Source organism: Gadus chalcogrammus, chromosome 6 (assembly GCF_026213295.1).
Source record: "Gadus chalcogrammus isolate NIFS_2021 chromosome 6, NIFS_Gcha_1.0, whole genome shotgun sequence".
Taxonomy (NCBI): Eukaryota; Metazoa; Chordata; class Actinopteri; order Gadiformes; family Gadidae; genus Gadus; species Gadus chalcogrammus.
In genome coordinates this window covers 146,531-159,030 of record NC_079417.1, presented here as the reverse complement: position 1 = coordinate 159,030, position 12,500 = coordinate 146,531, and the positions used below count along the sequence as shown (strand labels likewise).

General features: G+C 56.1%; 3 protein-coding genes across 3 annotated transcripts in view; 1 reads left to right on the top strand and 2 right to left on the bottom strand.

Annotated features, from left to right (window-relative positions):
• Window positions 1-431: 431 nt before the first annotated feature.
• Window positions 432-2,818, top strand: LOC130384655 (c-Myc-binding protein-like). Its single transcript, XM_056592949.1, has 5 exons — window positions 432-538; window positions 1,304-1,376; window positions 1,564-1,612; window positions 1,870-1,999; window positions 2,275-2,818. The coding sequence occupies exons 1-5, from the start codon at window positions 449-451 to the stop codon at window positions 2,320-2,322; spliced, it is 390 nt and encodes a 129-aa protein (XP_056448924.1). The 5' UTR covers window positions 432-448; the 3' UTR covers window positions 2,323-2,818.
• A 900-nt stretch (window positions 2,819-3,718) lies between these two features.
• On the bottom strand, window positions 3,719-6,910 carry gja9a (gap junction protein alpha 9a). Its single transcript, XM_056592268.1, has 3 exons — window positions 6,716-6,910; window positions 5,979-6,243; window positions 3,719-5,477 (listed from the first exon to the last, which is right to left on the bottom strand). Exons 1-3 carry the CDS (start codon window positions 6,763-6,765, stop codon window positions 4,212-4,214), a joined length of 1,581 nt encoding a protein of 526 aa, XP_056448243.1. The 5' UTR covers window positions 6,766-6,910; the 3' UTR covers window positions 3,719-4,211.
• Window positions 6,911-7,955: 1,045 nt separating this feature from the next.
• The window catches only part of rhbdl2 (rhomboid, veinlet-like 2 (Drosophila)), a 12,229-nt gene continuing 7,684 nt past the window's right edge, over window positions 7,956-12,500 (bottom strand). Inside the window, exons 6-8 of the mRNA XM_056592796.1 lie at window positions 11,810-11,870; window positions 10,934-10,995; window positions 7,956-8,491 (exon numbers count right to left, since the gene is read on the bottom strand). Coding sequence (XP_056448771.1) covers window positions 8,312-8,491; window positions 10,934-10,995; window positions 11,810-11,870 — 303 coding nt within the window. The 3' untranslated portion in view covers window positions 7,956-8,311. The remainder of the gene's footprint in view (window positions 8,492-10,933; window positions 10,996-11,809; window positions 11,871-12,500) is intronic.

Genomic DNA, 12,500 nt, shown 5'->3' with positions numbered 1-12,500 from the left:
CGTTGAGTTCTGATTGGTCAGTGGAGCCGTCGGTCACCAACGGGTCTCCTCAGTCACCTGACTAGTACTCTGACTTGTTTTGTGACCTATCACCTGATTAAGACAAATAATAATACTTTTTACATGTTCTTTCTCGTTTAAGTATTATACTTGGTATTATACGCCCCAGTCCAAACCATAGCGATTTACACTTGTGGTTGTACGTTATCCGAATCAATTGTACGGATTATGCAAGTCGACAAAATGGCAAATCCCAATATTGGTGGAGTTTCGCGGTGTGGCCGCCAGTAGGCGCTGCGCGACCAATCAACAGCGAGCAGCTCCCGCACCACAAGAGGGCGCTGCTCTATCAGGATTGGTCGAGGACCGCCATGGGGGCGCTGCTCGCTCCTGATTGGTCGAGGACCGCAAGAGGGCGCTGATCGACCTATCCTTAGCGAGCAGGAAGATGATAAACGAAACTAGTTCAACTCTGGCCGGCTCTGGAGGGGAGCGTCCTACTAGAAGACACCGGACCAGGAGAATGGCGCATTACAGGGTAAGAGTTCGGGGTTTCTGTCTCTGTTCGGGGTTCGGTGTGGTTAAGAAACGTCGTAATTGAAGTTGTAAAAAGTCCGAGTTGCTGAAGTTAGCGTTAGTGTTTAATTGGTGACCGAGAGTTTGTCACCTGCGGTCCGGTCCTCACCTGCTACTGCTCGGGTACCTGCTGATACTTTAATACACTTTAACATTAATACCCTGTCTCCTACATTAGTACCATGTCGGTCAACAACACTGGAGTTAGTTTAGTTATTCTCCGTTTAAACGCAGAGCATATTAACCAACCCTTCACGTTGTCACGACCCTAACGAGGGAAGCCTAACGAGCTCATTGACACCACCTGTGCTAGGCTTATTTAAGTAGACCTGGTAGCCCAGTGTCGGGGTGGTACTCGTTTGGGAGACACCACTTATTGTTGGTTCCTTTGGTCTTTTGGTTTAGTTGTATCCTAGGTATGTTTACACCTGACAACACTACACCCATACACTTTTACGTACACACACTTGCATCACTGACTAGATTGAATACACGCGCCATACCTTATGTTATGTTATATTATATTCACTTGATTATAATAAACCTTGTTGTTTAACTCAAGTCAATTGTGTGCGTCTCCCCTCTTTGCCACCACCACCACGGTCGGCTTGTGACAACGTCATTCACTTCCTACTGAGACTCGGGGACCAGCTGGAGCCCAGATGACGCCCTGACTGCTCCTCGCGGGGTTGTGTTCTTCTCTCCCTTTATCTCTTGGTGCTGAAAGGCTTCAGACTCGAAGAGGGAGCAGTTCCGGAGGTACCTGGAGAAAGGAGGTGTTCTGGACAGTCTGACCGGTGGTAGGGCTCCTCCAATTTCCTGTCCCCTCCTCCACCTCTTGTCTCCTCTTCTTGTCTGCTCCTCCTCCTCTTCTCCCCCTCCTTCTCGCCTCCTCCTCTTCCTCCTCCTCCTCCTCTGGACCTTTAGACGTGTGAGGAACCAGTGATGTACCAGTGATGTGTGGTTAACGTGTCCCTCTGTCTCCAGTACTGGTGTCTCTGTACGAGCAACCGGAGAAGCCGAGCAACGCGCTGGAGTATCCTTCACCAGAACCTCAAGGCTCCTCCAACGCAGCTCCTCCAGAAGCTAATGGGGCTGGGGCCTAGGAGGCTAGGGACCTAGGAGGCTAGGGACCAGGGTCCTAGGAGGCTAGGGACCAGGGTCCTAGGAGGCTAGGGACCAGGGTCCTAGGAGGCTAGGGACCAGGGTCCTAGGAGGCTAGGGTCAAGATGGAAGAGGTGTTGGGAGGTGTTGGGAGCCGGTGGGTGGTGTTGTTCTTTAACAGAGCTCCAGCTTCCTGAAGCAGCAGCTGGGCGCCGCTGGGGAGGAGATGGAGGAGACGCAGGCCCTGCGGCAGGAGCTGGCCAGGCTGAGGGAGCAGTGTGAGGTCCTGGGGGAGGAGAACAAGGACCTCCGCTCCCGGGTACGCTGCTCAAAACACCGCTAACTTAGTTTATTCTACCAACGGTTAACTTGGTTTATTCTAACAACGGTTAACTTAGTTTATTTTACCAACGGTTAACTTGGTTTATACCAGGTGGAAACGTTGTTTATGGTGTCCTAACAAAGTGCTTTTTGGAGGGGGGGGGGGGGGGGTTGGACCTTTCGTCACACCTGGTCTTCTGGTGGAATGACGTGGTGTTCTTGGTGGAGCTGTGGTCTTTATGAATATTAATATTTTGAGCTCTTGTTCTTCAGCTCCAACGCTACGAGCCCGCCCCAGATGCCCCCCCCGCTGCCGAGTAGCACGCGACGGAACCCCACCAAAGTGCACATTTTAGTTTATTTTATGTGTGTTGTGTTGTTTTAAAGCCTTTAATTGGAAGGCCCTGTGTTTTCTACTGAGTGTTTATTTCATTGTTTCTTAACCTCAAGTTATTTTGTACAGATTGTATGCAGGTCGTTTTATAGGGTTCCACTGACCACGTGGTTCTGCCCTAGCGTCTGCTCTTTTGCGAGCAGATCATGAGCATAATTTCTAATGTTTTGTATATCAAGCATATTTTGCTGTCCCTTCGCATTAAGATGATCCACTCAGGATGGGATTCTGCTTCATTTTCAGAATGTATGATTATCATTTGTGTTTCTATTGAATGATAAACATTTACAAAAGTGAGGATGTATGTCATATGAATAGTTCCTCTAATGTGAGCACTAAGTAATGTAAGGAAATATTGTTTCTTCACCTCAACAGTGGACCTGATTGTTTTGTTGGCTCAAACCAATAAATGATTGGACCAGACTTCGTTTCTATGATTCATTTCATGTGTTGAGAAATCATTGAATCATCTCCAGCACATTACACATTACATTCCCATTCAAAACTAAATGATGTGGACCTTTATGTAGCTGTGTCTGTAGACCACAAAGTGGGAAGTTATTGTCAGCCCCAACATCTGGTGGATCCAAATGTTATGAAATGCAAACCTTGTTGTCATCAAGGACTTCTACAACCGAGGAGGTCCTAAACTATCCTCGTGAGACCATCCTGATCTCATTGTGTTTACTCAAATGCGAATCAAGAAGAGCGAATGTCAATCAATGCATCTGGCGGAGTCAGGTTAGTCCTAAACAGTCTGTAGACTCAGACCCATGGTTCAAACATCTACCCAAGGTGGTGGGGTGTTAGTGACCAGGCCAAGGGTTGGACCATACTGGGCCGGGCGGCCACTTCTCCCATAGTACTGTTCTAGTGAAATAATAGAGAATAAAGATTTTTCTTCTTGTCCTAGGGTATGATTCTGGATTATGCCGTTGAGAAATATCGATTGGAAAAGTAACATAACTTTACAAACACCAGCTGTAAAAATATACAAAATACACATTAACCAAAACATAGCTTATCCATGCTGTACATGTAGTCCATGTGTTGCCATGCCAGCCCTTCAATCTGATTGGCTCGGAGTTCTACAACTATTGTCAAAACGTGGGGCTGGAGCCAGACTCAGCACAGGGTGGCCAAGCCGGTACTTTATTCTAATGAATACAAATGTTCTCTGCTACCTGGAGCCTCAGGTCTGGGGGTCTGAAGGCCTCAGGTCTGAGGGTCTGAAGGCCTCAGGTCTGAGGGTCTGAGACCTCAGGTCTGGAGCCTCAGGCCTGAAGGCCTCAGGTCTGGGGGTCTGAAGGCCTCAGGTCTGGGGGTCTGAGACCTCAGGTCTGGGGGTCTGGAGCCTCAGGTCTGGGGGTCTGAAGGCCTCAGGTCTGGGGGTCTGGAGCCTCAGGTCTGGGGGTCTGAGGCCTCAGGTCTGGAGCCTCAGGTCTGGAGGTCCGAAGGCCTCAGGTGTGGGGGTCTGGAGCCTCAGGTCTGGAGGTCTGAAGGCCTCAGGTCTGGGGGTCTGAGACCTCAGGTCTGGGGGTCTGAGACCTCAGGTCTGGAGGTCTGAAGGCCTCAGGTCTGGGGGTCTGGAGGTCTGAAGGCCTCAGGTCTGGGGGTCTGGAGCCTCAGATCTGGGGGTCTGGAGGTCTGAAGGCCTCAGGTCTGGGGGTCTGAAGGCCTCAGATCTGGGGGTCTGGAGGCCTCAGGTCTGGAGGTCTGAAGGCCTCAGGTCTGGAGGTCTGAAGGCCTCAGGTCTGGGGGTCTGAAGACCTCAGGTCTGGAGGTCTGAAGGCCTCAGGTCTGGGGGTAAGGAGCCTCAGATCTGGAGGTCCGGCCTCCTGCTGCTACTAGAGCTCCCCATGGAGGTCTTGCAGTTGGAGGACGGCGGTCTGGGGCTGTGCCGGGTCCCCTCGCTGGAGTCCTCCTGGGACTCTGGGGAGGAGGGGCGGGGGCTGTGCCGGGTCCCCTCGCTGGAGCCCTCCTGGGACTCTGGGGAGGAGGGGCGGGGGCTGGGCCTCTTGCGGTCGGCCTTGGCCCGGGTCCACACGCCGGGGGGGCCGCCCCCGCCCCCGGCCAAGGCCGTGGCGTCGCCGTAGGAGTCGGTGTCGGAGCTCCGGCTCTCCATCACGGTGGAGCAGCGGTTCCACTGCCTCCGGGGGGCGCACCCCGGGGGGGCCGGCCCCGCCCCCCGGCAGCGCTTCGGGGAGCACAGTGCGGGGAGGTCCGCGTCACTGGTGTCCCGGTCCTCCTCCTCCCCCCCCCCCTCCTGGGGGAGGCGGTGGCTCCCGGGGGGGCTCGGAGAGAGCTCCCGCTCCACGGGGCCGCACCCCGGACACTCCGGGTCGCCCAGGATCGCCCCCCCGGGGGGCAGCGGGGGGTGGAGGAGGCAGGTGGAGCCGCACCGCGCCCGCTCCAGCAGGAGGTCGTAGTCGCTGGGCGCCGAGGCCACGGTGGTCTTCCGGGCGGCGCGGGCCCCCCCCCCCCACCCCAGGGAGGACCCCCTGTAGCGGGCGTCGGGGTGGGGGCCGTCCAGGAGCCGGTCGGCCCCCCCGGGGGGGCGGGGGCCGTAGCTGAAGACCTTGCGGAGCTTCTTGTAGCCGAGGTGCAGGATCTCCAGCAGGTTGAGCAGCAGGGAGACCCCCGCGATGGCCTGCATGAACGCCATGAACACGCTCTTCTCGGTGGGCCGCGACACATAGCAGTCCACGGCGTTGGGGCAGGGGGCGCGCTCGCAGCGGTACAGCGGCCGCAGCCGCGCGCCGTACAGCAGGTACTGGCCCGCCATGAAGCCCACCTCCACGGCCGAGCGCGTGAACACGTGCGCCACGTAGGTGCGCAGCAGCGCCCCCCGCAGCGGCGCCTTGTTGAGCCGGCCCTGCTCCACCTGCTTCACCTGCCGCTCCGCGCGCCGCCGCGCCGCCGCCGACACCGCCGACGCCGCCGCCGCCGCCGCCGCCGCGTCCAGCAGCTCCAGCTGGCGGCGGAGGAGGCCCTTGCGTCGCTGGCGGACCTTCTCCAGCGCCCGCAGGCGGTACAGGGCGTGGCCCATGTAGACCAGCGAGGGGGCCGACACGAAGATCACCTGCAGCACAGGGCGACCGGTCGGGGGGGGGGGGCAGACGGGTCAGAGAGAGACGGGGGTTTACAGCTCACAGTTATTATCAGGTTTACAGCTCCGCCCCCCCCCTGTTGCCCCCCGGTCCTGGCCCCCTGTGCCCCCCCCCCCCCCCCCCCCCCTGTTGCCCCCCGGTCCTGGCCCCCTGTGCCCCCCCCCCCTGTTGCCCCCCCGGTCCTGGCCCCCTGTGCCCCCCCCCCCCCCCCCCCCTGTTGCCCCCCCCCCCCCCCCGGTCCTGGCCCCCTGTGCCCCCCCCCCCCCCCCTGTTGCCCCCCCGGTCCTGGCCCCCTGTGCCCCCCCGGTCCTGGCCCCCCCCCCCCCCCTGTTGCCCCCCCGGTCCTGGCCCCCTGTGCCCCCCCGGTCCTGCCCCCCCCCCCCCCCCCCCCTGTTGCCCCCCGGTCCTGCCCCCCCCCCCCCCCCCCCCCCTGTTGCCCCCTGGTCCTGGCCCCCTGTGCCCCCCCCCCTCACCTGCAGCACCCAGTAGCGGATCAGGGAGATGGGGAAGGCGCGGTCGTAGCAGACGCTCCTGCAGCCCGGCTGCTCCGTGTTGCAGACGAAGGCGCTCTGCTCGTCGTTCCACACGTCCTCGGCCGCCACGCCCAGGACCAGCATGCGGAAGATGAACAGGATGGTCAGCCAGATCTTGCCCACCGTGGTGGAGTGGATGTGGACCTCCTCCAGGATCCCCCCCAGGAAGTTCCAGTCCCCCATCTTCACTCGTCCATGGCTATGACTGGAGGAGGAGACACCTACTATGGAGACGTCACAGTGACGAGGTCCCCTCTGCAGTAGGTCAGAGTCAGACCCTCACCCCCCAGTAGGGCAGACCCTCACCCCCCAGTAGGGCAGACCCTTACCCCCCAGTAGGGCAGACCCTAATCCTCATCTCTGAGTCTCCAGAAGTTGAGCTTCAATGTTACAGTTCAGAAGGTTCTGTTTCAGAGCTCAAATAAAAGAATAAACTGTTTTAAATTAAGCCTTAATGGGACCTTGATAGGGTTAAAAAAAATACCAAAAGCCTACCTGAATCAGAGGAATCGAAAAGTAAACCTGTTGGCGCATTTCTCCTCCAAAGTGTCCTCCCTCGCACAGAGCCCCGAACGTCAAACCGCATGCCCCCCTTCTGCTAAATACCGGGAGTCCTCCCAAGCCATCCCCTTTTAACCATACTACCCCCCCCCCCCCTACTCCCGCTGCGCACTCACCTCTGAGCGCCGGCGACAGACTGCCGATGGTGGACGTCCGCCCGGGTCATGCAGCCGTGACGCGCTCCCCAAAGGTTTGAAATAAACAAAACAGGACGTGGGCTGTCCGCATCACCTGGACCTGGAGACCCGCCTCCCGTCGCGCGGCGCCAGAGCCGGAGGACAGCAGCAGCCAGCAGGAGCCCGGCCAGCTCCACTCTGACCGCCGCCATCGATTCCTCGAGTTCCGCTGCGTTAGACCGCCTGGAGGCTTCGGGACGGCAGCAGGGGGCCCCCACCCAGCAGCACCCCCCCACACCCGCTGGAGCACCCCAACCCCCGCTGGGACTGACTTCATTTGTTTTGGATACTTCAGCTTATGTTTCGATCATTAAACGGATGTCCGCCACGCCGAGCCGCTTCCTGGTGGTTGACCCGTTCAGCAGTTTGGGTTCGGAGGTTTTCATCACAACATTCGCACGGCCGCACGGCCGCACATCGGCCGCAGAGCGGGTCGATGGTTTGTTGTTTGCCACGGGACTAATCCATAAGTCATGTCCCATTTCATCCTCCGGTGCGTCGGGCTCGGGGTAATTAGAGTCACGTGTCCGCGGCCATGGAGACCCGATCACAACAAGAGCTGAGCCGAATCATCACCTTGTTGTACTTCATACTGGGGCTGGTTTCTAACAGGCCTCGGTTCACACCAGGGTTTCTAGTTGCAGTGTCTGAGTTTTCTAATTCGTAAGGGAAAGTTAAATGTGGTGGAGTCTTGTTGACTGAGGACGGGGATGGAGTGAGGTTGATGGAGGCTGGTTGATGGAGGTTGGTGATGGAGGTTGATGGAGGCTGGTTGATGGAGGCTGGCTGGTTGATGGAGGCTGGTACCTATGCCTCCAGAAGGGTCACGGCGAGGTCATGGTTATATAACGCGTTCTGTGGAGAGGAGTCCCGTGTGGATCTGGGTTATCAGCGGGGGATCTAACCCGGATCACCAGACCGGAATGAGCGCCATCGGCTTTCGGGAAAGCAGTTTCAGTATTTTCAGATAAAAAGGCATCGGACGACTTTAATTATAACACAGACCGGGAGCTTAGGGAGGTTCAGTTCTGTCCCAGCTCTGGAGCTTGAGGAGGCGAAGGGCCCGGGCCTCCAAGGTCAACACGTTTTGAACACGTTTTAAACGTGAGGGAAACCACTGAGACGGACTCATCCGTCAGTGTTCAGAATGGACTGGGAGCCAGGGAGACACAGGTGGGATTTAATAAAAAAGCATTTAATTTAATTTGGAAGGTAGTGGTTGACAACAAATCAGATGAATAGAAACCAGTGACGGTTAACACCTTTTAATTAAACGGTTTAAACAAAACGCACAAACTATAAAAAAAAAAACCTGCTAGTCATCGCAAAATATAAAATAGGTGACGGTAAAAAACCACAGTAGTAAAGTTGTCTGGTCCCATTCTTCAGTGGTCGACATGTTTATGTATTGCTGGAGTTCACCACCAGGTGGCGCCACTCCTCTGAGAACCCTCATTGACCCTGTCTTCCTGATGCTTAAAGGGAATAAATCCTGAGTTAATAGTTTAAACCTCTGCCGATTAGACCAGGCCGTTGCTACGGCGCCGGGGACAGGAAGACGTTGAAGAGCACGGCGGCGATCACGAAGACCAGGTAGCCGGCGATGCAGAGCCAGAAGCGTGGGTCCCGCAGCAGCTTCTGGTTGAAGGCGCTGAAGAACACGTAGCCTACGCTCATCCCCGCCACCGCGCCCGCGATGTGGGCCACGAACGACACCTGGGGGGGAGACCAGTGGGTCACCAACACGTAACGACTGCAGCACTAGAGACAGCCTCCTTCAGCCAGGCTGTCCTAGAGAGATGGTGGCTACACTAGAGAGAGAGCCTCCTTCAGCCAGGCTGTCCTAGAGAGATGGTGGCTACACTAGAGAGAGAGCCTCCTTCAGCCAGGCTGTCCTAGAGAGATGGTGTCTACACTACAGAGAGCCTCCTTCAGCCAGGCTGTCCTAGAGAGATGGTGGCTACACTACAGAGAGCCTCCTTCAGCCAGGCTGTCCTAGAGAGATGGTGGCTACACTACAGAGAGAGCCTCCTTCAGCCAGGCTGTCCTAGAGAGATGGTGGCTACACTACAGAGAGAGCCTCCTTCAGCCAGGCTGTCCTAGAGAGATGGTGGCTACACTACAGAGAGAGCCTCCTTCAGCCAGGCTGTCCTAGAGAGATGGTGGCTACACTACAGAGAGAGTCTCCTTCAGCCAGGCTGTCCTAGAGAGATGGTGGCTACACTACAGAGAGAGCCTCCTTCAGCCAGGCTGTCCTAGAGAGATGGTGGCTACACTACAGAGAGAGCCTCCTTCAGCCAGGCTGTCCTAGAGAGATGGTGGCTACACTACAGAGAGAGCCTCCTTCAGCCAGGCTGTCCTAGAGAGATGGTGGCTACACTACAGAGAGCCTCCTTCAGCCAGGCTGTCCTAGAGAGATGGTGGCTACACTACAGAGAGCCTCCTTCAGCCAGGCTGTCCTAGAGAGATGGTGGCTACACTGCAGAGAGCCTCCTTCAGCCAGGCTGTCCCAGAGAGATGGTGGCTACACTAGAGAGAGAGCCTCCTTCAGCCAGGCTGTCCTAGAGAGATGGTGGCTACACTACAGAGAGAGCCTCCTTCAGCCAGGCTGTCCTAGAGAGATGGTGGCTATACTACAGAGAGAGCCTCCTTCAGCCAGGCTGTCCTAAAGAGATGGTGGCTACACTACAGAGAGCCTCCTTCAGCCAGGCTGTCCGAGAGAGATGGTGGCTACACTACAGAGAGCCTCCTTCAGCCAGGCTGTCCTAGAGAGATGGTGGCTACACTACAGAGAGAGCCTCCTTCAGCCAGGCTGTCCTAGAGAGATGGTGGCTACACTACAGAGAGCCTCCTTCAGCCAGGCTGTCCTAGAGAGATGGTGGCTACACTACAGAGAGAGCCTACTTCAGCCAGGCTGTCCTAGAGAGATGGTGGCTACACTACAGAGAGAGTCTCCTTCAGCCAGGCTGTCCTAGAGAGATGGTGGCTACACTACAGAGAGAGCCTCCTTCAGCCAGGCTGTCCTAGAGAGATGGTGGCTACACTACAGAGAGAGCCTCCTTCAGCCAGGCTGTCCTAGAGAGATGGTGGCTAGACTACAGAGAGAGCCTCCTTCAGCCAGGCTGTCCTAGAGAGATGGTGGCTACACTACAGAGAGCCTCCTTCAGCCAGGCTGTCCTAGAGAGATGGTGGCTACACTACAGAGAGCCTCCTTCAGCCAGGCTGTCCTAGAGAGATGGTGGCTACACTACAGAGAGCCTCCTTCAGCCAGGCTGTCCTAGAGAGATGGTGGCTACACTAGAGAGAGAGCCTCCTTCAGCCAGGCTGTCCTAGAGAGATGGTGGCTACACTACAGAGAGAGCCTCCTTCAGCCAGGCTGTCCTAGAGAGATGGTGGCTACACTACAGAGAGAGCCTCCTTCAGCCAGGCTGTCCTAGAGAGATGGTGGCTACACTACAGAGAGCCTCCTTCAGCCAGGCTGTCCGAGAGAGATGGTGGCTACACTACAGAGGGCCTCCTTCAGTCAGGCTGTCCTAGAGAGATGGTGGCTACACTACAGAGAGCCTCCTTCAGCCAGGCTGTCCTAGAGAGATGGTGGCTACACTAGAGAGAGAGCCTCCTTCAGCCAGGCTGTCCTAGAGAGATGGTGGCTACACTAGAGAGAGAGCCTCCTTCAGCCAGGCTGTCCTAGAGAGATGGTGGCTACACTACAGAGAGCCTCCTTCAGCCAGGCTGTCCGAGAGAGATGGTGGCTACACTACAGAGAGAACCTCCTTCAGCCAGGCTGTCCTAGAGAGATGGTGGCTACACTACAGAGAGAGCCTCCTTCAGCCAGGCTGTCCTAGAGAGATGGTGGCTACACTACAGAGAGCCTCCTTCAGCCAGGCTGTCCTAGAGAGATGGTGGCTACACTACAGACAGAACCTCCTTCTGCCCAAAGCCACCGCAAATGTAATGTTAAGGGTTAAAGGTCAAGGGTTAAGGGTGAGCCTGAGGAAATGGACAGGCTCAGCCACAACCTCTTAAGCGATGATGGTCGTATTACAGGCCTTTGACGTATGAGTGACTAAGGGAGGGTAATGTTAAGGGTTAAGGGTTATGGGTGAGGCTGAGGTAATGTAAGGAGCCAGGGGGAGGAGTGAGGCTGAGAGCTCGTACCTTCATCCCAACGTCGTCATTCAGGAATCGTCTGTAGATGGCGAAGGCCACGTCGGTGCCCACTACAGGAGAGACCAGAGAGACCGGAGGGACAGGAGAGAGAGACCGGAGAGAGAGGAGAGTGAGAGGGTGGTAGCCTCATCCATAAGACACATTAAGGCCTCCCCCTGTCCCTTAAGACACCTTTAAACCCTCCCCTGTCCCCTAAGACTCAGACCCTCCCCTGTCCCTTAAGACACCTTTAAACCCTCCCCTGTCCCTTAAGACTCAGACCCTCCCCTGTCCCTTAAGACACCTTTAAACCCTCCCCTGTCCCTTAAGACTCAAACCCCCTCACTGTCCCTTAAGACTCAAACACTCCCCTGTTCCTTAAGACACCTTTAAACCCTCCCCTGTCCCTTAAGTGACCCTTTAGTCCGAGACTCGGATCCTAAACCAGGGGAAGTGTCCAGGGAGGAGGATCCACAGAACATCTGAACCTTCTGAGCAGGGATCTTGGGAATACCCAAATCCGGCATTCCGCAGGGACCCCCTTAAATGGTCTTTAAGGTCCCGGGATCAAACACAAAGAATCCTTGTCTTAGATTAACAAGGAAAACTTATCCGGAGAAAATTAAAGAAGAAACAGGAAGTGGAAAACCTCCTCCATCCTGTCATCACATTCCTTCAAAACAGACAGGTGTGGGGGCGGGGCATAGCCTTCCCACCGCTGATAACATCAGCGAGAAATGTATCAGTATCCCGAGCACCTATCACATCCGTCTCCTATGTTTAGTCCCCGCCCACTAGGGTCCTGTTCTAACAGGAAGTGGTCGTATCAGAAGCTGCCTCGGCGCCTGTTGCCAGGCGACCAGGTGACGCGGCGCGGAGACCCACCGATGGCGACGATCACCAGGATGCGGAACACGCCCAGCAGAGGAATCATCTCACGGAAGTTCTGGAGATAAGGACAATAACAACGGTATGAGTACCTAAGATAGGGTCTGATGATATAGTCCTGGTGGTGGTGGGGGGGGGGGGGGCTGTATGGGGACCTGGGGCCTGATCACTCACACACACACACACACACACACACACACACACACACACACACACACACACACACACACACACACACACACACACTCAGACACACACACACACACACACACACACACACACACAACACACACACACACACACACACACACACACTCAGACATGTCATCCAGGAGCATGTAGGGGCCAGGGGTCATCTCGCTCAAGGACGCCTACAGGTCAGACAGGGTCATTGGGAATCGGACCCAGTGCCTTCCTCCCAGCACATTGCTAACACTGTGTTGGCGCTTAATGTCCCCACTTATTGTATGTTGTACGTCCTGGCCCTTAATAACAGCACTTAGCATGGTGTAGCGTCTTAGCCCAGCCATCTGTGTTGTACACGGGGAATGGGTTGACTATCCTAGCTACGAACATCCTTACTATACTGAGAGCGATGTATTGATGTTTCTCTTTCTTCTGACTAATGGACTTATTGTGAGTCTCTTGGGCTGAAAGGCCCTCAGGGTAAATGTTACACTGTGTTAGT

Excerpts from the sequence above, each read along its gene's own strand:
- LOC130384655 (XM_056592949.1), top strand. The coding sequence starts at position 449 with ATGATAAACGAAACTAGTTCAACTCTGGCCGGCTCTGGAGGGGAGCGT. Across the intron at positions 1,377-1,563 it reads TCTGGACAGTCTGACCGGTG|TACTGGTGTCTCTGTACGAG; the intron begins GTAGGGCTCCTC and ends CTCTGTCTCCAG. Across the intron at positions 2,000-2,274 it reads ACAAGGACCTCCGCTCCCGG|CTCCAACGCTACGAGCCCGC; the intron begins GTACGCTGCTCA and ends CTTGTTCTTCAG.
- gja9a (XM_056592268.1), bottom strand. The coding sequence starts at position 6,765 with ATGACCCGGGCGGACGTCCACCATCGGCAGTCTGTCGCCGGCGCTCAG. Across the intron at positions 6,244-6,715 it reads TCTGTCGCCGGCGCTCAGAG|TCATAGCCATGGACGAGTGA; the intron begins GTGAGTGCGCAG and ends CTCCTCCTCCAG. Across the intron at positions 5,478-5,978 it reads TCCGCTACTGGGTGCTGCAG|GTGATCTTCGTGTCGGCCCC; the intron begins GTGAGGGGGGGG and ends CCTGTGCTGCAG.